Consider the following 25,654-nt stretch of genomic DNA (forward strand, 5'->3'; position numbering starts at 1 on the left):
GTAGAGACGGGGTTTCACTGTGTTAGCCAGGATGGTTTCGATCTCCTGACCTCGTGATCCGCCCGTCTCCGCCTCCCAAAGTGCTGGGATTACAGGCTTGAGCCACCGCGCCCGGCCGAATCTTTTTTTCTTAAAAAAAAAAAAAAAAAATTGCTCTGAGGCCGGGTGCGGTGGTTCACACCTGTAATCCCAGCACTTTGGGAGGCCGAGGCGGGTAGATTACCTGAGGTCAAGAATTCAAGACCAGCCTGGCCAATATGGTGAAACTCCGTCTCTACTAAAAATACAAAACTTAATGCCAGGCGTGGTGGCTCACGCCTGTAATCCCAGCTACTCAGAAGAATGAGGAAGGAGAATTGCTTGAGCTCGAGAGGTGGACGTTGCAGTGAGCTGAGATTGCGCCATTGCACTCCAGCCTGGCCAACAGAGAGACTCTGTCTCAAAAAAAAAAAAAAAGCTCTGAGATTTAAGTCATACTTAGGATGTTGCCAGAGATTTTTTTTTTTTTCTTTTTTAAGACGGGAGTCTTGCTCTGTGTTGCCCAGGCTGGGGCGCAGTGGTACGATCTCAGCTCACTGCTACCTCTGGCTCCTGAATTCAAGGAATTATCCTGCCTTGGTTTCCTGAGTAGCTGGGGCTACAGGCACACACTACCATGCCTGGCCAATTTTCATATTTTTAGCAGAGATGTAGTTTCATCAGGTTGGCCAGGCTGGTCTCTCCTGGCCTCAAGTGATCCACCCGCCTCGGCCCCCCAAAGTGCTGGGATTACAGCGGTCAGCCACCAATCTCAAATTTAAGTATAGTACTGTTTTTCCTTTTTTTTTTAGATGGAGTTTTGCTTTTGTTGTCCAGGCTGGAGTGCAATGGTGCGATCTTGGCTCACCACAACCTCCACTTCCCGGGTTCAAGCGATTCTCCTGCCTCAACCTCCCGAGTAGCTAGGATTACAGTCACGTAGCACCATGCCTGGCTAATTTTATATTTTTAGTAGAGACAGCATTTCTCTATGTTGGTCAGGCTGGTCTCAAATTCCCGACCTCAGGTGATCCACCTGCCTCAGCCTCCCAAAGTGCTGGGATTACAGGCATGAGCCACCATGCCCAGTCTAAGCAGAGTACTTTTACAGTTGCATTTTAATATTCAAATTTATGATCTACCTGGAATTTATTTAGCAAAGGGAAATGAGGTAGGGGAGGCACACTTACAGTTTTTTAGATGGTTACCCAGTTACCCAACGTTTTTTGAATCAACCATTTTTTTCTCCACTAATCTTAAATGATACTCTGAATATGTACTAAATCCTTGGATGTATCCGGGTCTATGATTACTCTATTCTACCTAGTCATGTTCTAGCATGAAATTGCTTTAAGTGCTATACCTCTTTTTTGTTTTTGAGACAGAATCTCACTCTGTCACCTAGACTGGAGCGCAGTGGCGCAATCTAAGCTTACTGCAACCTCTGCTTCCTGGGCTTAAGCAAGTCTCCTGCCTTAGCCTCCTGAGAAGCTGGGACTATAGACATGCACCAACATGCCCAACCACCCTGGCCTCCCAAAATGCTAGGATTAGCAGCATCAACCACCGCACCCGTCCAGGTGCTATATTTCCCTCTCTCCTTCCCTCCTTCCCTTCCTCCCTTTCTTTCCTTCTTTCCTTTCTTCTTTCTCTTTTTGTTTTCAAGACAGAGTCTGCTCTGTCACCCAGGTTGGAGTATACTGGTGTGATCTAGGCTCACTGTTACCTCTGCCTCTTGGGTTAAAGCAATTCTCCTGCCCCCAGCCTCTAAAGTAGCTGGGATTACAGGCGCCTGCCACCATGCTCAGCTAGGTTTTTTAATTTTAGCAGAGATGGGGTTTCACCATGTTGGCGAGGCTGGGTCTGGAACTCCTGACTTCAAGTAATCTGCACGCCTTAGCCTCCCAAAGTGCTGGGATTACAGGCATGAGCCACCGCATCTGGCTGTGTATATTGATTTTTTAAATATTTTCTTATCTTATGTAACTTTTTCTTTCTTTTTTAGAGACAGGGAATTTCTCTGCCACCCAGGACGGAGTACAGTGGTGCAATCATAGCTCACTGTAATCCTGAATTCCTGGACTATGTATGGGGGCAATGGGAGCACGAATTAACCCAGGCATGTATCCCAAGGAATCTAGAAGCAGAGGATCAGTATGAACACAGTGAGGAACGGGGAGACAGAACTCCACTTCAGGCAGTAACTACTGCTGTAGAAACTGACAGAACAATTCAGGGTTAGGAGCTGTCCTAGAGAGAGTGTTCCGGAGACTGCTTCCTAATGGTGCCACAGAAGTGCCTGATAGCTCTATTTTTTTTTTTTAAAGTTGAGACAAAGTTAATATAAAATTCACAAGGCTGGGCATGGTGGCTCACACCTGTAATCTCAGCACTTTGGGAGGCTGAGGCAGCTGAATTGCTTGAGATGAGGAGTTTGACACCAGCCTGGTCATCCTGGTGAAACCCCGTGTCTACTAAAAATACAAAAATTAGCCAGGTGTGGTGGTTCATGCCTGTTATCCCAGCTACTTGGGAGGCGGAGGCAGGAGGATTACTTGAACCTGGGAGGCAGAGGTTGCGGTGAGCCGAGATTGTGCCACCGCACTCCAGCCTGGGTGACAGAACGAGACCCTGCATCAAAAAAATAAAATAAAAAATATATAATTTACCATTTTAACTGCTGTAAAGTATATATGTCAGTGATTTTTAGTATATTCACAACAATGTGAAACCATCACCACTATATACTTACAGAACATTTCCATCACTTGAAAAAGAAACCCTGTACCTATTCAGCAGTCACTCCCGTTTCCTCTCCCTGCAGACCTTGGCAACCATTAATCTACTTTCTGCCTCTAAAGATTTTCCTATTTTGGACACATCATATAAACAGAATCATACAATATCTGGCCTTGTGCGCCTGACTTCTTAGTGGAATGTTTTTAAGGTTTATCCATATTTAAATATATATCAGTATTTTGTTTCATTCTTTTTTGTGACTGAATAGTAGTATCAATTACTTGAATATACGATAGACATCTATCTCTAAATTCCAGCACAGCAAAAAGCAAGAAGTATACTCAGCTCTGGTTGGTGGTGCTCCCTGAGAAATGGAATGAAGCTGACAATGTCTTCATGATACAATTCAGTGTTTTAATTATGATGATCCCACATCAAGCTCTTTGGATGCAAATTTACAGCAAATTCAGTGAGTAACTAGGGAATATGAAAATCTTGCTTTTAAACATCAGGAACCAATTAAGCAACATGTTGCACAGAAAACCTTAATTAACAAAGCCAGGGAAATACTGGCCCAAGTTCAGAAAGGAGACTGGCAGGAACAGGCAGGAAAAGAAACAAATCATTCTGAATGAGACTGTTCCTGCTTGAGACCCTGCTAAAACTACTAGGTGGCTTTAGAGTTTCATGAAGCTGAAAAGACGTGCTGCTTATCCCCAGGACTGATCAATCCAGCAATCATTCAAATGTTTGTGTGGCAGAGTGGGTTTCTCCTGTTCATGAGTTCCCACGGGAAAGGCCAATCTGCCTGGCCCCATCTATCCATTAAACAAACTAATGTAGCCTGTATCCGCGAGATAAGTGCTGTGTGCTTTCAGAGGGCCAACATTTAGGTGTCTAACACAGTTTCTTACTAAGTCAACAGGAAGATGATAAAGGCAGCAAAAATCTGAGGATAGAGCAGTGTCCTGATGAAGTGTGACACCTGCTGGCTGATCAAGAAAAAAAAGAAATATTCTTGGTCTTCAACTATTCAAAGACTTCACATCAGAAAACGCAAAATAAAATAACAAGATGCCATTTTTTGACCCTCAAATTAGCAAATGACTCCCCGCCCCCATCATAACACCATGCTAAGGAAGATTCTAGGGAACTAGAATAAAGGTGGTAAATTGGTACCACTTTTTTGCAGGACAATTAGGCTTTGCTATTCAAAAAAGAGAGAGAGAATTTCTGTGTTTTGACCAGCAGATGGACAGAAAAAAGACAAACCACGTTAAAATGTCATATTCCCTTTAAGTCAGTAATCTCACTGCTAAGTTTATCTTAATGAAGTTATCACAGATGTGTGCCAAGATTTAGCTACAAATATAATAGCATTATTATATTTGGGTTATAATAGTAAGTTATAATAGCAAGAAAGAGGAAACAACGTAACATTCAAAAATAGAGTAATAGTTTAAATTAGGATATATCCATACATTTAAATATATTTTGCTATATACCTACAGGAAATAAGGTATACTACCTATTGTTCAAAACAAGAATATGTAAGTATTGTTGTTTAAAAAGGAAAAAAAGTCCCTCAAAAAATATATACCATGTTGCGAATAAGGTGATCTCGGAGGAAGTACAGTTATGGGAGGCCTTTCATTTTCTACCTAGTTCTTACTATGTTGAAAACAAAATAGGCAGGGCGCAGTAGCTCACACCTCTAATCCCAGCACCTTGAGAGGCCGAGGTGGGTGAATTGCTTGAGATGAGGAGTTCAAGACCAGCCTGGCCATCATGGTGACACCCCATGTCTCCTAAAAATACAAAAATATTAGCTAGGCATGGTGGAGCACACCTGTAATCCCAGCTACTTGGGAGGCTGAGGCATGAGAATCACCTGAACCCGGGGAGGTAGAGGTTGTAGTGGTTGTAGTGGGTTGAGATCGTGTCACTGCATTCCAGACTGGGCAACAGCGTGAGACTCCATCTCAGATTAAAAAAAAAAAAAAAAAAGAAAGCGGCTGGGTGCAGTGGCTCACGCCTGTAATCCCAGCACTTTGGGAGGCCGAAGCGGGCGGATCACGAGGTCAGGAGATCGAGACCATCCTGGCTAAAACAGTGAAACCCTGTCTCTACTATAAATACAAAAAATTAGCTGGGTGTGGTGGTGGGCACCTGTAGTCCCAGCCACTCGGGAAGCTGAGGCAGGAGAATGGCATGAACCCAGGAGGCGGAGCTTGCAGTGAGCCGAGATGGCGCCACTGCACTCCAGCCTGGGTGACAGAGTGAGACTCCATCTCCAAAAAAAAAAGAAAAGAAAAGAAAAAGAGAAAGAAATAAAATAAACCAACTTTTTTTTTTATCAGAAGCAAAATTCACAGAGCCAGCTAGAAATCATCGGAAGTGACTAGGTATTTTAGATACCAAAGAGAAGGCAAAAACCTTCTGTTGTGACCTCTATCCACAAAGGATGAGAAAGCCTGAGCCTTCAAACCCCTGTCCCCCTACCCCCATTCTTTTGAGTTTCTGGCGAGCCCCTGGCCCATTACTCACAGAGATTATTTCAAATCTTCACTCTCTTTCAAGCTCCCTTACCCACTCCTGCTCCTTCATTCTTACATTCTATATGCCGTAGGGAGAAAATGAAACCAAGCCACCAGATAGGAACACCATCATCTTTATGTATTTACTCCTGCTCTCTTTCAAATGCTTCAATATTTGTACACACCACCAGTAAAAGCAATGGTGAGATGACTGCTTTTATGACATCATGCCACTGTCCCAAGGTCAAGGAAGAAAAAGAAATGGAATAAATATTAGGATGCAACCAGTTCAACAACTACATTATTTCAGGCGAATCAGAAAAGTGGTGGGAAAGAAGCCCAATTGTAGGGGACTATGGAGTAAACAGGAGATATCACCACAAATTCTTTATAAAAAGATGAGGAAATTCAAAATAAATATCTGGGCTGGATATGGTGGCTGATGCCTGTAATCCCAACACTTTGGGAGGCTGAGGTGGGTGGATCACCTGAGGTCAGGAGTTCAAGACCAGCCTAGCCAACATGAGAAACCCCATCTCTGCTAAAAATATAAAAATCAGCCAGGTACACTGGTACATGCCTGTAATCCCAGCTACTTGGGAGGCTGAGGCAGAAGAATCACTTGAACTGGGAAGGCGGAGGTTGCAGCGAGCCAAGATCCCACCATTGCACTCCAGCCTGGATGACAGACCAAGACTCTGTCTTAAAAAAAAAAAAAAAAAAACCGAGAAACCAAAACAAATACATGTATTTAAGTAGAGGTAGCAAACATAGCATACTTCATTTTTAATTGCAGTATGACTGACATAAACTGTACACATTTAAAATGTACAAGTTTTGACATGTGTATAAGCCCATGAAACCATTACCATATTAAAGACAATGAATGCATCCACCACCTCCAGAAGTTTCCTTGCCCCTATGTTATTTCTCTCTCCCACCATTCCTTGCCTCTGGAGGTATACTAATATGACAGCCTAAATGTGTCTGACACAGTACAGCTATTAAATTCATCCTTTCTCTTTTATCTTCACTGTGACTAACTGGGCTCAGACTCTTATTCTCCCTCCCCAGAATATGACAAAAACCCTGGTCTCTAGTTTCCCACATCTTGCTCCACCCGCGATCCATAATCCAGCCTCTATACATCACTCCCCATTTAGATTAAGGTCGAGGCAAAGATCCTCAACCTGACCTAATAGGCTCTTCAGGATGTATGTCCTGCCTAACTCCTAGATCCTTACTTCTTGCTATGCTCCTCAAAAACTAAAGTACATGCCAGGTACCAAATATGCTTTCCAATGTCTTTTCTTAAACTGCTTTTTTGGTTTGGAAAAAACAACCCTAAATCCTACCCAGCCCCAGGAAATCTCTACTCATCCTTCTAGAATCTAGACCAATGTTTCCCAATTAGGGGCAATTCTGGCCCTCAGGGAATATCTGACAATGTCTAGAGACATTCTTTGCTACCATAACTGGGCAAGGAGTTGCTACTGCTACATAGTGGGTAGAGGCTAGGGATGCTGCAAAACATCCTGCAACGCACAGGACAGTCACCACAACAAAGAATTATCTAGCCCCAAAGGGCAACACTGCAGAGGATGAGAAGCCTTGAACTAAATTAAAACTCAGTATCCCATTTTCTATGAAAGCTTTCCTGTGTTCCCTCCACATCAAGTCCTATGCTTGTTGACAGGCATACATTAACATCCAAAGTATATCTCTATTTCAGCATTTATCTCACTGCAGGAGAAGTTCTGATTTACATGTCTGCCTATTCCACTAATTATAATTGCTTCAAAAACACAGACCATCATTTTGATCTGCAGATCTCGAGTGTACAACAAAACAGCAATGTTCACTGTTTTGTAATTTTAAATAATAGTTATATTTAACAATGAACGAATAAAAGAGAGATAGAAGCATTTATTCTCCTGGCTTTACCAAAAAAAAATTCTTTAAAAATTACAGGCCAGGCGTGGTGGCTCACACCTGTAATCCCAGCACTTTGGGAGGCTGAGGCAGGTGGATCACCTGAGGTTGGGAGTTCAAGATCAGCCTGACCAACATGGAGAAACCCCGTCTCTACTAAAAATACAAAATTAGCCGGGGTGGTGGCGCATGCCTGTAATCCCAGCTACTCAGGAGGCTGAGGCAGGAGAATCGCTTGAACCCAGGAGGCGGAGGTTGCGGTGAGCCGAGATCATGCCATTGCACTCCAGCCTGGGCAAAAAGAGCGAAACTCTGTCTCAAAAAAAATAAATAAATAAAATAAAAATTATACAAATAATACACGTTTCATAGATAAGAAGAAGAAATAAACAAAATGAAAAGTAATTTTTAAACAGGCAGAAGCACCATCTAAAGTTGAAAGAGAGAAACCCCAAAGTAAATTTGAGAATTCTGAAAAGCAGTGCCAGGATTTTTATAGTATGAATCCTGTTACATGCTCTCTACTTACTTGAGAACAGCAATCTCTTGAACTGTTATAGCCCTTTTATCTTTGGTTCCCATGTAGGAGAATATATTTGGCTTGACTCTGGCAAGAGAGAAACAAGATCATCTGAAGTCACATACCATAATATCAAAAGGAAACCCTAATTCTCATAATTTAAGTTTTAATATAAACATACTTAAAATCATAACACAGTAAGAGAAGAACGAAGAGAAACTTTATTTTAACATGAATCCAGGGAGGCTAGGCGCAGGGGCTCGTGTCTATAATTCCAGCACTTTTTGAGAGGCCAAAGCGGGTGGATCACCCGAGGTTAAGAGTTCAAAACCAGCCTGACCAATATGGTGGAACCCCATCTCTACTAAAAATACAAAAATTAGCTGGGTGTGGTGGTGTGTGCCTGTAGTCCCAGCTACTCGGGAGGCTGAGACAGGGGAATTGCTTGAACTCAGGAGGCTGAGGTTGCAGTGAGCCGAGATCACACCGCTGCACTCCGGCCTGGGCCACAGAGTGAGACTCCATCTCAAAAAAAAAAAAAAAAAAAAAAATCTATGAAAACAACATAAATTCACATGCAAGCTAGAAAAGTAAATGATAGCCAGGTGTGGTGGCATGCACCTACAGTCCCAGTTACTGGGGAGGCCTGAGGGGTAGGACTGTCTGCACTCAGGAGTTCAAGGCTGCAGTACGCTATGATGGTGCCTGTGAACAGCCACTGCACACTACACACCTGCCTGGGTGACATAGTGAGGCCTCGTCTCTTAAAAAAAAAAAAAGATGGCCGGGCACAGTGGCTCAAGCCTGTAATCCCAGCACTTTGGGAGGCTGAGACGGGCGGATCATGAGGTCAGGAGATCGAGACCATCCTGGCTAACACGGTGAAACCCCGTCTCTACTAAAAAATACAAAAAACTAGCCGGGCGAGGTGGCAGGCGCCTGTAGTCCCAGCTACTCGGGAGGCTGAGGCAGGAGAATAGCGTAAACCCGGGAGGCTGAGCTTGCAGTGGGCTGAGATCCGGTCACTGCACTCCAGCCCAGGCGACAGAGCGAGACTCTGTCTCAAAACAAAAACAACAACAACAACAAAAAAAAGATGTAAATGATAGCCTTTTTTTTTTTTTTTTTTTTTTTTGAGACAGTCTCTCTCTGTCACCCAGGCTGGAGTGCAGGGGCACAAATCTCGGCTCACTGCAACCTCTGCCTCCCAGGTTCAAGCAATTCTGCCTCGGCCTCCCAAGTAGCTGGGACTACAGGTATAACCGCATCTGGCTAATTTTTTGTATTTTTAATAGAGACAGGGTTTCACCATGTTGGCCAGGCTGGTCTTGAACGCCTGACCTCACGTGATCCACCCGCCTCGGCCTCCCAAAGTGCTGGGATTACAGGGGTGAGCCACCGCACCCAGCCAATAATTCCTTTCTTAGCAGTGTAAACATTTGTAGCTATTAGTAAATAACTGATGTTGTTCAAAGACTTGGCTAGCCAGCAACAAAAAAGGTCACAATGCACTTCCTACCCGTCACCTGCAATTCATTACATAAGACAGTGAAAACACAGAAAAATGCATTCTAGAGGTATAACGTACCACTATGAAAATTCATCTTCAATTTTTAAAAAGTTACTGTGTGAATTTTCCTAAAATGCTGCTATTGCTTTGTATTAAAAAATGAAAGAAGCCAAATGAAATGCTAAAGCTGGGATCTGAATAGTTTTGATATGAAGATGTAAGTAACCTAGTTTTAACTAAGAAGTATTTTATAAGCTTAACCGTTCCATATGAGAAGGAAAAAGTCAGGAAGGATTTCTGAATCCCTGAGCAATCCTCAACTCCCGACCTCGGAGGAACTCCCTCCCCACCTATCTATTCCTGTCAAGAATAGTCTGTTCTCTTTGGCTCAGGTACAGGCGTAGTATCACAGACTCTCTCCCGGGGAGTTAATAAATACAGCAAAATAAATGTTACTTAACTGGGCACTGAGTATTATGGGCTGAACTGTGTCTCCCCCAAAATTAGTATGTTGAAGCTCTGACCCCCCCAGGACCTCAGAATGTGACTGTATTTGGAGATACGGCCTTCAAAGAGGTGATTCAGTTAAAATGAGGCCATTTAGGGTGGGCCCTAATCCAATCTGACTGGTGTCCTCATAAGAGGAAATGTGGACACACAGAGATACCAGGGTGTGCGTGCACAGGGAAAATGCCACATGAGGACACAGTGCCATCTGTGAGCCAAGGAGAGAGGCTTCCAGAAAAAAAAACAAACTTGCCGACACCTTGAGCTTGGGACTGCTAGCCTTGAGAAGCATATGAAAATTAATTTCTGTTAAGCCACCTGGTCTGTGGTATTTTGTTATGGAAGTCCTAGCAAACTAATACACTGTGTTACCATATTTAAAATGAGTTAAATATATATTGGAGACCAAATTTCCACAGCATACAGACTTGCTGTGGTGCGTAGCCACTTCCATTTTTAAGAAAAGCTTTGGCACCTTGCCGATCCCCAGAGATCCAGTCTCCGCTATATTTACATTCCTGTGAGAAAATCAGACCGGTCTTAGGTTTAGTCAGTCTCCAGGAATTGAGAGCTACCAGTCTGGCAAAACCAACCTCTGCAACCACATCAAAGATAAGTATAGGCTTTCAAAAGAGAAAGTTAATTTTTATTTTCAGCCACATGGATTGGTAACTCTCAACTGCATGCGAATCATTTACTTATGGAATTTTCATCTTGAATTATTGGCACTATGCATGTGGTGGTCAAAAAAATTAATTCATCGATTGCCTAAGAAAACTATCCTCATGGCCTAGCACAGTGGCTCATGCCTGGAGGAAACAAGGCACCTCCTATCCGTGATCGGTGATTTTTTTTTTTTTTTTTTTTTTTTTGAGACAGAGTCTTGCTCTGTTGCCAGGCTGGAGTGCAATGGTGTGATCTCAGCTCACTGCAACCTGCCTACCGGATTCAAGCAATTCTCCTGCCTCAGCCTCCTGAGCAGCTGGGACTACAGGTGCACGCCACCACGCCCAGCTATTTTTTGTATTTTTAGTAGAGATGGGGTTTCACCATGTTGGCCAGGATAGTCTCGATCTCTTGACCTCATGATCTGCCGCCTCAGCCTCCCAAAGTGCTGGAATTACCAGTGTGAGCCACTGCGCCTGGCCAATCGGCGATTCTTTGGGAGGCTCAAGTGTGAGGACTGCTTGAGCACAGGAGTTCCAGACCAGTCTGGGCAATATAGTGAGACCCTGTCTCTAAAACCTAATAAAATTAACCTGGCATTGTGGCACATGCCTGTAATCCCAGCTACTCAGGAGGCTAAGGAGGGAGGAACGCCTGAGCTCAGGAAGTCAAGGCTGCAGTGAGCCAGGATCATACCATCATTCACTCCAGTCTGAGTGACAGAGTGAGACTGTCTAAAAAAAAAAAAAGAAAGAAAAACTATCATTGGGAGGAGCGTTTGCTTCTGCGCTCCTCCTGCTCCTTTTTCCATTAGTATGGAAAAAGGAATATACATTTCTGTTGCTTTGATTTAGTATAGGCATAACAATAGTAACTCACCTTAAGTATCTGGAGAGTACATTAATAGCATCCATGGTATCTTTGTTTTCCTTGTATAGCACAAAGTGGCAGTAACTTCCCCTAGATTTTGGCCAAGAATGTTTTCTTGGATCTTGAAAGGAAAAAAATTAACGTTATATATACCATAGTAAAAGTTATGTGTAAGAGCTCATTTTTCGCTATAGAATCTTTGAGTGGGAAATCAGTTCTAGTTTGATAAAGAAATATAGGTTAAGTGGTTATAGCTGTGTGGACTAGAGGTATTACATTTCCTGTAATTGGACACTTAATATTATCTATCCACATTAAAAATAAAAAGCTAAAATGTGGCTGGGCACGGTGGCTCACATCTGTAATCTCAGGACTTTGGGACGCCAAGGCGGACAGATGGCTTGAGCTCAGGAGTTCAAGACTGGCCTGGGCAACATGGCAAGACCCATCTCCACTAAAAATAGCCAGGCATGGTGGTGCACACCTGTGGTCCCAACTACTCAGATGGCTGAGGTGGGAGGATCACTTGAATCCAGCGGGTGGAGGCTGCAGTGAACCGAGATCATGCTACGGCCCTCCAGCCTGGGTGATACAGCAAGATCCTGTCTCAAAAAATAAATAAAAGAAAACTATTTTTAATTAAAAAACAGAACATAAAAAAATTAAGCCAGGTTAAATGCTAACTTCTGAGCAGCTAGTGTTACTTCAGCTGTTCAATCCTGTGTTAAAAAATCTAAGATTTAGGCTGAGTGCGGTGGTTCATGCCTGTAATCGCAGCACTTCGGGAGGCTGAGACAGGCGGATCACCTGAGATCAGGAGTTTGAAACCAGCCCGGCCAACATGGTAAAACTCTGTCTCTACTAAAAATACAAAAATTAGCTGGGCGTTGTGGCGGGTGCCTGTAATCTCAGCTACTTTGGAGGCTGAAGCAAAAGAACTGCTTGAACCTGGGAGGCGGAGGTTACAGTGAGCCAAGATCGTGCCATTGCACTCCAGCCTGGGTAACAAGAGCGAGACTCCGTCTCAAAAAAAAAAAAAAGTGTGTGTGTGTGTGTGTCTATATAAATATAAAAAGTGTGTGTATATATATTGTATATATACACACACTTTTTATATATATATAGACACACACACACACACATATATGATTTAGATTTAAGCTGCTCCAAGTGTGTGTATTTTTATTTAAGTACTTTGGGAAAAATATGTAAGCTCAAACTGCACTTTACAGACACTGTACAATAACATTCATGAGTCTTTTGTGGCACAGAGCTGTAGTTGTTACTTAAACAATACATCTAGTTCATCTGATTACTGTAACTCCACGAAAGAAAAGCTGAAAAAATGTTTCATACAACAATTCCTAGAAAGAGTCCTCTTCTTTTAAAAATAATCCTTTCTCATGAACTCATGAATCCTTTACCTTCAGAGGCTTAAGATACTGCTGGTACTGAAGTTGGTACTTGGATACCTGGCTTTGTCAAGGCAAAAGCACTGTTTGGTAAGTTAGTGATTTAAGCTACAATGAAAAGAACAAAAGAATCCATAAACCATTTCAGAAAACTGCCATAGCATGTATGCCTAGTGAATCACCCTTCCTTCTTGATAAATAGGTGAGTTTTTTCTGTCTTGGACAGAAAAGTATTACAAGTATTTCTTTAGTTCTTGGTGTGAATTCCTCACAAGTTCTTCAGAAAACTGTTGAGTAGGAATATCATTTTCGGTTTTCCTTCCAGCTCACTATCAGTTAAGCAAAGTTGTCTATACTTAGTACTTGTGACAAAATCTTTGGCATTTCACTTTATCTACATGAAACGCCAAATGCTCTTACCTGCTGCAGTTCTGACCTCTGTCCAAATGCACAGCATAAAGAGCACAAAAGAGCAATGTTTAATTGATAATATTAAAGTGCTTTAGAGGTGAACATGCAAATGATCGCATGGTAAGTTTACACTGAGGACTTCTACAGCACCCGGTAGCTATACGGTGGGTTAACAGCCATTTAGACATTAACAATGGAATGTTTTAGAGGCAAACAGTGAACAAGTAGAAAACTCTCCTACAGGTACAGCCTCCTTGTCTCAATCCCTTCACAAAGGGCATGTTAGTTCATCCTCAGAGCTGCACTGTCTGTACCCATGGGCTGAAGCAAAAGGTTTAAGGATAGTAAACGCTTCCCCAAAAAGAGATTTGTTTTCTTAAATATGGGAGGACATGTACCAAAATGCTATTTGTGAGTATCTTTTCTTTTGATAGTGAGACTACAAGTAATTATTGCTTTGCTTTGTACTTTTCCGGGTTTCATGAATTTCTTGCATTGAATTATAAAGGCTTTTAAATTTGAAAAATGTTAAATATTATAGAAAACAGCTAAGTTCTTTATAGATTAAAAAAGATTTGAGAGATGACTTAAGAGGCTTATCAATGAGTGCAATGTTCTGACCTTGTTTTTAACATTCTTTGAACAAGCCATCTGTATATAAGAGAGACATTTTTGAGATACAGCAAAACCAAATATGCAATAGGTATGTGATAGGAAGAAATTATTGTTGATGTTTTTGGATGTGTTAATAGTTTGGGGTTTCAGTCCTCATCTGGCAAATACATACTTAAATATTTATGAGTGAAAAGCCATGCTATGTAGAATTTCCTTTAAAATGCTCCAGCAAGAAAAAAAAGTAGGAAGAATAGATCAATAAAACAACAGAATGTTGATAATCTTTAAGATGGTTTATGGGTACATAGGTTCCATATACTATTTCCTCTATTTGTCTGCAAGTTTGAAAATGTCCATAATAAAAACTTTAAAAACACTTATGATAAAAGCTGAGGAAGTGTAGGTACATTTTTCTCAACTACCTCTTCAGAGTATTCATAATAAGTATAATGGCAAGAAATAAATGAAGCCACAAGACTCAAAAACTAAATGCTGCTATACCTTAAGAGAAACCATGACAACAGAATATGAGTTTTGGCTCACAAGCATGCATCTTCTATTTAGCAAATCCAAGCACTGAGCATGCATACAATTATCTCCTTTGCAAACAATAGATACAAGTATGCATTCTTTTTCTAAGTGCACTCAATAGACAAAATAGTTAAGTATATGCATTGATTAACTGGAAATATTATAAATAACAGAAAAAACAATGAGTCTCCATTTATTTTGGGCAATTTGTGTGACTTTATAAAATTCCACCCCCTAAGAATGCTAAGCAGCATATACTTAGCTTTATAATTTGCGTGAATTTAAAATAACTTGCAGACATTTTTGAGACATTGATTTATACTGCAAATGCACAGAATTCCCAGGTTGGGTAATATGGTTCCTATTTGAAGAAGGCTGCTTCCAGCTTCTGAGGGCCTGACAAGGCAGTCCCAGTCTAGCAGAAATGGAAACCAGATAAAAGGGAAACCAAGTTCAGGAAGTTTCATTTATTGAGCACGGAGATCTCCATGAATAAGGAAGGAAAAATGTTTCTAGCTGAGAAAGATGAAAAGATGGGGTAGCATGCGGAACATTCTTTCCTTCTTATTCAAGGTCATTCCCACCATCGCATCCCTGCACACCAACCTTCAGTTTTTTCAGGGATTCCACTCTCCCCATTATCTTTAGTTTGTTATTCTCCTCCCTGAATTTTCACCTTCCCTCTCCGTTGTCTCTTTCTTTTTTGAAAACATGTATTTTTCTTTTTATACAGATGAGGTTTTGCCATGTTGGCCAGGCTGGTCTGGAACTCCAGGCCTCAAGTGATCCGCCCGCCTCCCAAAGTGCTGGGATTATAGGCGTGAGCCACCACGCCCGGCCCTCCATTGTCTCCCTTGCATGTATAAATAACTCACAGCTCTTCCATCATAAAAGCCTAACCTATGTTCCTCTCTCCTTAATCATGTTCCCTTCTTCTCCTCTTTACAGGTTATTCGAAAAAGCAGTCTGTATAAACTACCTTCCATCTCAGCCTACTGTGGAAACTGGTTTCCAACCTCATCATTGCACTAGAATGCTCTGCTGAAAAAGCACCAACAACTTCCATGTTGCTAAACTGATAGACAGGTTTCAGAGCAATTATCTTGCTGGATCTACCTGTAGCATTTTCCATTGCTACAGGAATGGAAGCAATGATAGTCCACTGACCACTCTGATTATTGGGACTCCCTATTCCTGTGGATTCCATAATACCAGTCTTTCCCAGAGAGCTTCTTTGTACCTGTCTGGCTCTTCCTTCTGAGTCTCTATGGATTCCTAGACACAGGGATTCCCTCCTGGGGACAATTCAATTCAGAAAGTATAGAGAACTTATACATATCACATGGCAGAATTTTCTTTTTTTACGTAAGTCTTTAACAACTATGTTCTTAGAGGCATTTGGAATGTATACTATCTGTCTCAAAATATAAATTATCAGTAATGTTATAATAGTTTAGATAGTATTTTCAAAAAAATGCCATATATACACTTTGGTAGATAAAGCAATGTGCCCTATCAGACTGGCTGTACACATAATGTCTGAGTTTAAATAGTTGGTGATTTGTGGTGTTTGGGCACCATGATTTAGAATCTACCACATCTATGTTTTAGGATGCACAGTTCTATCTGAGAAAAGTTCAGGTTAAGAATATTGTGAATCTGCTAGATAATATATAACCACCAATAACAATTTATATCAGGATCTGGTAGTAATACAGCTAAAAAAAAAATTGTAAATTACAAAGCTTTGTAATGATACTTTAAAAGCTAAATCATTCAAATGCTAGGCAAGACGGCTCAGGAGGACAAGCTGTCACTGGTAGAGGGCCATGAACAATAATCTTTGGATACCAGCTCTTATTCCTTTCCTAGGGCTGTTCACTTTAGGCCACTCTCAGCTTGAGAAGAGTGGGGTCTGTAAAAGATGAATGCAGGCCAGGGGTGGCCTTCCATGAGGAGGTGGGAGAGAACAGCTCAGATGGCAGAGATTTAGTCCATCTTTGAATAAATGCCACACCACCACAAGCCCAAGAAGTGTGGTTCTCTATACAAGGGGGGTTGATCCAATCTGACTTCCTTCTTGCTTCTTTTTAAAGTGAGAAATTCCTATCTTACTGAAGGTGCCCAAAGGAAAATGGGGAAGGGTGGTTCACATGACACAGCTCCACAGCTCAGCACTTCACTTGTAAAATCTTAAGGAAACTTTGTAACAATAAAAAATAAAAGGCGGGTGTGACATAAGCAAAGAAAACGTGGATAAAAATACAACATGAGAGACCTGGCACCATGTTTAATGAAGGGGATGGGTAGAAAGACTGTAATGGCTGCTTTGGTCTGAAAATGTCCTCCATCCTCTCACAAAACCTAGCATCCTAAGAAATGATCATCACTTCCAAGAAGCCACCTGTCAAAAAAAAAACAGGTTTTGCTTTTTCCAACCTGCTTCCTCACGACCACACCAAGCAGAATAAGACCTTGCCTTGTCTTCCTGCCTTCATAATGGGCAGCACTGCTGACCAACGTGGGCTGCTTCTTGACAAAAAATAACTCCCTAGCAGCCTTCCCAACTGGGTTCCCTGACAGAATTAGGACCAAATGCCCCAAGGCATCGCTGTCTGTAGCAAGTCACCTCTCCTCTCCATCTAGAGTAATTACTACCTATACACTATCCTTGGGAGAACTGAACCAACAGTGGCTCAAATCACTTTCCACTGGGCTTACTCCTCTTTGAACAACCTTGGCTGAAGAAAGGCTGCTCCAGTGATATTTTACACCATGACCCAGACATTAAAGAAACATAACAGCAACCACATCACTGTCTATGAAGTAAAACGTAATTGAGAACTCATGCCCCAAGCAGTTCCAGGACACATCATCTGGCTTTTCTTTTCAGTGCTCACTGAAAACTGGCCTCTGATCTCCACCTCTTCCTCTGGAACTGCTCAGGTATCTCATTCTATAGCACTATCCAGACTTGCTGACTTGACTAGATTATTTCTTCAGGCACAGCTAAGCTTTCCTGCTGTTCTCTTTTTTGTTACACCCTCTCATTTCACTAGAAACATGGTTATAAGCAATTAAGGCTTCATCCATCACAGTATTAACTGTTGAATTAACCTAAAAGAATACTGACAGAGCCCTAATAAACAGTTTTTCATCATATGGTCTTAGAATTTTGCCCCAACATATATATCTGGGAATAACTGTTCATTAATACAGGTCACCACTGGTAGGAGAGGAGGGTAAGGAAGTAACTTTTTCTTGTAATTTTCATTTAAATTTTATCTGTCAATTTGGTAGGTAAAAGAAAAAAATTACCTAATTTTCCTGAAAGGTTATATGCAAATAGAAACTTTTGTGGCTGTAGAAAACACAGATATTTATTAGAACATAAATATCGGTCACTCATTGGGAATATGCCCATTTCAAATGAATGATAGACAACAAAAGATGGGCTGAGACAAAAGGGTGTCTTTCTATATATTCCGTATTTTTTATGTGTGACTGAAGAAGATACAGTTGGAAAGCAAAAGCTCTTTCAATATAGGGGCCTGGCAAAAATTAAGCCTCTTTCAATATAGGGGCCTTGACTGGGAATGGTGGCTCACGCATGTAATCCTAGCACTTTGGGAGGCCAAGGTGGGCGGATCACGAGGTCAGGAGATTGAGACCATCCTGGCTAATACAGTGAAATCCCATCTCTACTAAAACTACAAAAAAATTTGCCGGGTGTGGTGGTGGGTGTCTGTAGTCCCAGCTACTAGGGAGGCTGAGGCAGGAGAATGGCGTGAGCCCGGGCGGCGGAGTTTGCAGTAAGCTGAGATCGTGCCACTGCACTCCAGCCTGGGTGACAGAAGGAAACTCTGTCTCCAAAAAAAAAAAAAAAACAAAAAAACCCACAAATATATAGGGGACTTGCAAAAAATGTGCCACTGGGATAGGCGACAAGCATTTTTTGTTCATCTGAAAGCTTTCTTTCCTCCATGAAGAACACAGAATGAGCAATAATGCTTCTATTTTCTTCTTGAATTGTCACTCAGTATGCTCTGCTCTTCAGGGAACATATCAAATCCCTAAGACTCTCTCTCAGGCACTACTATAATTTCAGCAAATCTTTACTCACATAGAAGACCTAATGCCCCTTGCCAGGCTGGCTGCTGGGCTGCGCTGGCATCCGAAGTGACAATACAATACTCACCCTCTCTGAAGGAGGGACATGATCAATACTGTTCTCTGAGCAGCACTACAGTACCCCTTGAACATGAACAGGCAAGGCTAACGAGGAGCCGGGCCTGCCGCTCACGGCTGCCTGGCAGGAGGAAGCCGCCCATAGACACCTACTTGCCAAAGCCTTTTTCCCAGCTGCGTGGTAGGCTACAATGTATTTCTTCCCCTCCCTATCCTCTGTTTTTGTCTCTAATCCTGGAAACAGAGATTTGATAGCCTGATGGATGACGGTTCTTTTCTCTTTGGTGTCCTCGATAACCTATTAAAAGAACAGACAGCAACACCACTAAGTTAACAAACATTAAATAGGGAAGTAATACAGTGAATTAGTTAAAAACACTGCTCACCTTATTAACTACTCAAAATAACAAAAGTGCCTGCGTACAATTTCAAAAATCTTTTATTTTTATTTTTTGACAGAGTCTTGCTCTGTCGCTCAAGCTGGAGTACAGTGGAGTGATCTCAGCTCACTGCAACCTCTGCCTCCTGGGTTCAAGGGATTCTCCTGCCTCAGCCTCCTGAGTAGCTGGGATTACAGGCATGAGACACCACGCCTGGCTAGTTTTTGTATTTTTAGTAGAGATGGGGTTTCACCATGTTGGTCTCAAACTTCTGGCCTCAAGTGATCCATCTGTCTCAGCCTTCCAAAGTGCTGAGATTACAGGCATGAGCCACCATGCCCAGTCTCAGAAATATTTCAGAGCTTCCCAATATTGCAAATCCTGGGAGCCTGTTGATGGAGCACATCCATCTGCCAGACACTGTACAAAGTACTTCGGTTATCATTTTATTTAACCTTTGTAATCTCTCCATCATAACACCACTACATCTATTTAGAAGTGAGGAATTGTGTCTACGGCTATATAGCTGGAAGGTGGTAGAGATGGATTTGAAATCCAGGCTGTCAAACCCAGGGGCCACCAACCCAGATGCTCCCTCTCAGAGTCTCTGCTGGTCAGACACCTTAGGGCTCCTACGTGAAAATGCAGGCAAAGCTAGGCCTTTTGGTATGTCAGAAGCTCAGTCCTTTGAACAATCCAACCTACAGCTGCTTCCTACTGAATTCTATTCTAAATTATTTTATAATGAAGTTCTAGCACATGGGTTCACAGTAAAATCAACATGATATAAACTCACTAGTTACATATTTTCAGTTTGAGAGTGCATCTCATACTGAGACATTTTCCCTCTTTACTAAACATAACCATAAATGTGTGTGTATATGCCTATTTTAAGAACCGAAAAAAAAAATCACAAAACAAGATTCTTTCTTACTATTTGCAATACACAAATATTTTCCATTTTATTGTTATTATTATATATATTTTTTGAGACACAGTCTGGCTCTGTCACCCAGGATGGAGTGCGGTGATGCGACCTTGGCTCACTGCAACCTCTGCCTCCCAGGCTCAAGCCATCCTCCTATCTCAGCCTCTCGAGTAGCTGGGACTACAGGCATGTGCCTCCATGCCCAGCTAATTTTTTTTTTTTTTTTTTTGAGACAGAGTCTCCGTCTGTCATCCAGGCTGGAGTGCAGTGGCCGGATTTCGGCCCACTGCAAGCTCCGCCTCCCGGGTTCACGCCATTCTCCCGCCTCAGCCTCCCGAGTAGCTGGGACTACAGGCACCCGCCACCTCGCCCGGCTAGTTTTTTTGTATTTTTTAGTAGAGATGGGGTTTCACAGTGTTAGCCAGGATGGTCTTGATCTCCTGACCTCGTGATCCGCCTGTCTCGGCCTCCCAAAGTGCTGGGATTACAGGCTCAAGCCACCGCGCCCGGCCCCAGTAATTTTTTTATGTTTTGTATAGATGGCGTTTTGCCATGTTGCCCAGGCTGGTCTCGATCTCCTGAATTCAAGCGATCTGCCCACCTCAGCTTCCCAAAGTGCCTGAGCCACTGTGCCCAGCCCTTATTTTATTTCATTTTTTTAAAATGCTGGTTGAGATCCACTACTAAACTGATTTCATGACCCATTAATGGATTGTAACCTGCAAGCTGAAAACATCGAGATACACTGCAACTGCTACTAGCTAAACTTGATGAAACTTTCTTTTTTTTTTGAGACGGAGTTTCGCTCTTGTTACCCAAGCTGGAGTGCAATGGCACAATCTTGGCTCACTGCAACCTCCACCTCCAGGGTTCAAGTGATTCTCCTGCCTCAGCTTCCTGAGTAGCTGGGATTACAGGCACACGCCACCACGCCCGGATAATTTTTTGTATTTTTAGTAGAGATGGGGTCTCTCCATGTTGGTCAGGCTGATCTTGAACTCCTGACCTTAGGTGATACACCTGCCTCGGCCTCCCAAAGTGTTGGGATTACAGGCATGAGCCACCGTGCCCAGCAACTTGATGATACTTCAAGAAAATAAAAAATGAAAAAAACTCATCAAACTACATTACAATTACAGGTAAATGACTTCTTCAGAGCAAAAAGTGAGTCTAGATCTGAAATTACTGATAGCAAGAAGAATGATAGTTTGTGTATATGAATACATGTTTAGATCTCAAAAACTCAGAAAGTCCTTCATCTTCATTTTACAAACGAGGAAACTTGCCCATAGTTTATGCCTTTTAAACGTAAAGACTTTCAGTAGATGGGAAAACCTCAGTTTTTAAGACAATAGTAAATATTACCACATGTATACAAAAATACATATTATAAGCCTAAGATAAACCTCTGCATTGTTCAAGCAAAGGAAACCTGGACCATCCTTCTGGATTGCTCTAGAAATCTGCCAGGAATTTTCTTCTTGGCATTGCCTAAAGGTTTTGTCTAAAGATTTTGTCAGTAATTGAAGACTTCTAACATTGCAATACCACACACTTTTGGAAAGCTCAGGTGGGGAGGGAGACAAGGGGCAGATAACGAATTCTGAAAAGTTGCAGTACACTTACTAAGTAGGAGTGATGGCAGGGGAAATTTCAGACAATCAAAAACCCCATAACTCATTAAAATGTACAAAATTAATTTAATGTAATTTTTTTTTTGATACAGAGTCTCGCTCTGTTGCCCAGGCTGGAGTGCAGTGGTTCGATCTCCGCTCACTGCAACCTTTGTCTCCTAGGTTCAAATGATTCTCTTGCCTCACCCTCCCAAGTAGCTGGGACTACAGACCCGCGCTACCACACCCGGCTAATTTTTTTGTATTTTTAGTAGAGATAGGGTTTTGCCATGTTGGCCAGGTTGGTCTCAAACTCCGGACCTCAAGTGATCCGCCCTCAAGATAATCCCAAAGTGCTGGGATTACAAGTGTGAGTCACTGTGCCCAGCAAACAAAAGTTTTAGCAACAACATCTACTATTCTATTTAGTAGCTGAGCTCTTCTTTTCTTCAACAGCAGAATCGACCCATGTTGAGCAAATAAATGCTCCCCTACTTCCTTTCCCCATTTTCTCCCCTTCCCAGAGTCCCAACTGAGACCAAGAAGCCGTTGAAGCCAGAATCTGACCTGGGTCACATACCTGACAGGCAGCAAATGGTGGTCCTGTTACAACAGACATGGTACAACTGTTACTCTGTGATTCTAAACAACATATGTCGTTGTTAATTTGTGGTCCCTAAATTTTTTTTCAGAGATGGTGTCTCACTACGTTGTCCAGGCTAGTATTCAATTCCTGGGCTCAAATAAACCTCTGGCTTCAGCCTTCAGAGTAGCTAGGACTTCGGAGTAGCATGTAACACTGTACCCAAATAAAAATGTTTTTAAACAAAAATGTAACTTTTGGGGGACTACAGTTTATCTGGGATACTAGTTATTTGCCCCAATAAAAAAAGTTTTTAGGGTAATACCCTTTAGATCCAATAGAGCAAAGTCACCCTTTGTTAACCATTGTAATTTTTTCCATAAACACTTAACATCCACCCAAAAAGCAACTAAAATCCTAAAAAATTTTTCATATATTTTTGCATTATTTACCTCGATGGCAACACTGGTTTCCTTATTTTTGAAGAGCTGGAGCTCTTCCAATCGCTGCTTTTCTTCAGCTGTCAAAACTGTAAATATGTCTTCTGAAGGGTCCTTTAAAAGAACCATGAGAACTCACAATGAATCATACACAGAATTCAAGTTTAGTAAAGCTCTAAATTTCTAAATCTCTAGGAAGTGCTATTTTTATACAGAAAGTGACATTTGCTAAAGAGCTACTTCTACCTCCTCATCCACTGGAATGGACAAGTCATTCAAATGGCTGATCCGTCCATCTTTTCCTATTTCATGAACAACGAAGTCGGAGTATCTGATGAAAAGAAAACATGAATTTTCAGATAATTAACATCCTATTTTCTATTAATTTTACAATAAACTTGATCAACGGTAAGCCTTACTATTGTGCAAAACAAGGAATTTTTAAAAAACTTCAGTGCAAAATCACATGGAGTTATTTTTTCTGGGGTGTGTTTTGTTTGTTTTGAGATGGAATCTTGCTCTGTTGCCCGGGCTGGAGTGCAGTGGCTCGATCTCTGCTCATTGCAGCCTCTGCCTCCTGGGTTCAAGTGATTCTCCTGCCTCAGCCTACTGACTAGCTGGGATTACAGGCACGTGCCACCATGCCCAGCTAATTTTTATATTTGTAGTAGAAATGGGGTTTCACCATTTTGGCCAGGCTGGTCTCAAATTCCTGACCTCAACTGATCCTCCCACCTTGGCCTCCCAAAGTGCTGGGATTATAGGCATGAACCACCACACCTGGCCATTTCTTGTTTCTTAATGAATGCTGAACCACACCTTGGCTCAAGTTTTATATGAGAACTTAAAGATCCTCTTAGCTTCTAGAATATTCTTCCAGAGAAATGGAAAAACAAAAGCTTATTAACATTACCCTATGACTATTCAGACAGTCCACACTACATTAAATTACAAAATATGGTGTATGGTTAATCCAATCAGAACCCAGTAAGTCTACCATGAACTAGCCTGAAGCTTACCTTTATGTTAAATATTTTATACGCATTATTCAAAATCCTCAACAACCCCAATGTGGTAATATGATCCATTTAAAAATTTTATTTTATTTTATTTATTTTTTTAAATTTTTATTTATTGATTTTTTAGATGAATTCTCGCTCTATCGCCCAGGCTGGAGTGCAGTGGCGTGATCTTGGCTTACTGCAAGCTCCGCCTCCAGGGGTCATGCCATTCTCCTGCCTCAAACTCCCGAGTAGCTGGGACTGCAGGCGCCTGCCACCATGCCTGGCTAATTTTTTGTATTTTTAATAGAGATGGGGTTTCACTGTGTTAGCCAGGATGGTCTCGATCTCCTGACCTAGTGATCCACCTGCCTCAGCCTCCCAAAGTGCTGGGATTACAGGCGTGAGCCACTGTGCCTGGCCCTATTTTTTTTTTTATTTTTGAGACAGTCTTGCTTTGTTGCCCTGGCTGGAGTGCAGTGGCTCGATTCAGCTCACTGCAACCTCCACCTCCTGGGTTCAAGTGATTCTCCTGCCTCAGCCTACCAACTAGCTGGAGTTACAGGCGCGTGCCACCATGTCAGGCTAATTTTTGTACTATTAGTAAAGACGGGGTTTCGCCATGTTGGCCAGGCTGGTCTGGAACTCCTGACCTCAAGTGATCTGCCTGCCTCGGCCTCCCAAAGTGCTGGGCTCACAGGCGTTAGCCACCATGCCTAGCCTGATCCATTTTTTAAATGAGGATGCTGAGGTTCAGAGAGGCTAAGTAACTATTAAGTAGCGACCTTCACACTGGGATCCACCTGGCCCCAAAGACTACCTTCCTCTACCATAGTTGTGGCACATTCAAATGAAAAAAGAGTTTAAGATTATAAAACAAACTCAGGAGAAAACCTGAAACCATTTTTATTTATTTATTTATTTATATTTTTTTGAGATGGAGTCTTGCTCTGTTGCCCAGGCTGGAATGCAGTGGTGTGATCTCGGCTCACTGCAACCTCCACCTCCCAGGGTTCAAGCAATTATGTCGCCTCAGCCTCCCCAGCTGGGACCACAGGTGCCCATCACCACGCCCAGCTATTTTTCGTATTTTTAGTATAGATGTGGTTTCACCACGTTGACCAGGCTGGTCTCAAACTCCTGACCTCAAGTGATCCACCCACCTCGGCCTCCCAAAGTGCTGGGATAACAGGCGTGACCCACTGCGCCTGATGAATGAATTTATTTGAAGCATGATCGTGCCACTGCATGTCAGCCTGGGTGACAGAGTGAGACCCTCTCTCAAAAAAAGGGAAAAAATTAATTAATTAAAATTTAAAAATCCAAGGCTATTTATTCAGGTAGGTTTCCTTCATCCTATCCATTCATTTTGACCAGCAGTATAAACAATCCTTGGAGAGAGAAAGCTAAGAGGAAGAATATAAAGTTAATTTCTTTCTAAAGAAATCTAATACAATCAAAATAACTTTATACATAAACTAAATGTACCTTTCTTTTAAGATTCCCGAGAACCCTTGATGAGAACTCACAAACTTGGTGATGCCTACGTCAGCTTCAGTGAGTCCATGCTTCATCATGTCTGCAAAACTCTCTGATTCCTCCTCCTCGCACTCCTCTGAAAGTCCATCTTCCTCCTCCTCCTCCTCGTCTTCCAACTGAGCCTCAGAATTCTTTCCACCTTTCCCGGCACTGACAGTGTCAGGAGGCCCAGGCACGTCTTCACTGATGGACAGAAAGTCATTCTGTAGCCCAACTTGACCTTTGGTTAGACTGCATTCCGACAGCTTCTGTTTTTTTGTCTCCTCAGCTGGGACCCCACTGTCATTATCTTCGACAACCAGGGCCCCACGTTTCAGCGACACACCAGTCATTTCTGTCATCTCCATCTTTAAGGCTCCAAGAAAACATTTAAGAAAACCTGTTAGGGAAGAGTAGAAAGTAACAATTACCTATAAAAAAGCTGGTTTCAGGCCAGGCGCAGTGGCTCAAACCTGTAATCCCAGCACTTTGGGGGAGGTTAAGGCAGGCAGATCACTTGAGGTCACAAGTTCAAGATCAGCCTGGCCAACATGGTGAAATCTCGTCTCTACTAAAAATTAGCTGGGTGTGGTGGTAGGCACCTATAGTCCCAGCTACTTGGGAGGCTGAGGCAGGGGAATCGCTTGAACCTGGGAGGCAGAGGTAGCAGTGAGTTGAGATCGTGTCACTGCACTCCAGCCTGGGTGACAGAGTGAGATATCGTCTTAAAAAAAA

At 42.2% G+C, this 25,654-nt stretch overlaps 1 protein-coding gene across 1 annotated transcript in view; it reads right to left on the reverse strand.

The window, feature by feature from the left end:
• The window catches only part of PUS7 (pseudouridine synthase 7), a 69,452-nt gene that overhangs the window by 29,378 nt on the left and 14,420 nt on the right, over positions 1–25,654 (reverse strand). The window contains exons 2-7 of the mRNA XM_023183108.2: positions 24,890–25,319; positions 22,647–22,731; positions 22,413–22,514; positions 18,610–18,754; positions 11,309–11,420; positions 7,756–7,833 (exon numbers count right to left, since the gene is read on the reverse strand). Coding sequence (XP_023038876.1) covers positions 7,756–7,833; positions 11,309–11,420; positions 18,610–18,754; positions 22,413–22,514; positions 22,647–22,731; positions 24,890–25,319 — 952 coding nt within the window. The remainder of the gene's footprint in view (positions 1–7,755; positions 7,834–11,308; positions 11,421–18,609; positions 18,755–22,412; positions 22,515–22,646; positions 22,732–24,889; positions 25,320–25,654) is intronic.

This window comes from Piliocolobus tephrosceles, chromosome 8 (assembly GCF_002776525.5).
Source record: "Piliocolobus tephrosceles isolate RC106 chromosome 8, ASM277652v3, whole genome shotgun sequence".
Classification (NCBI taxonomy): domain Eukaryota; kingdom Metazoa; phylum Chordata; class Mammalia; order Primates; family Cercopithecidae; genus Piliocolobus; species Piliocolobus tephrosceles.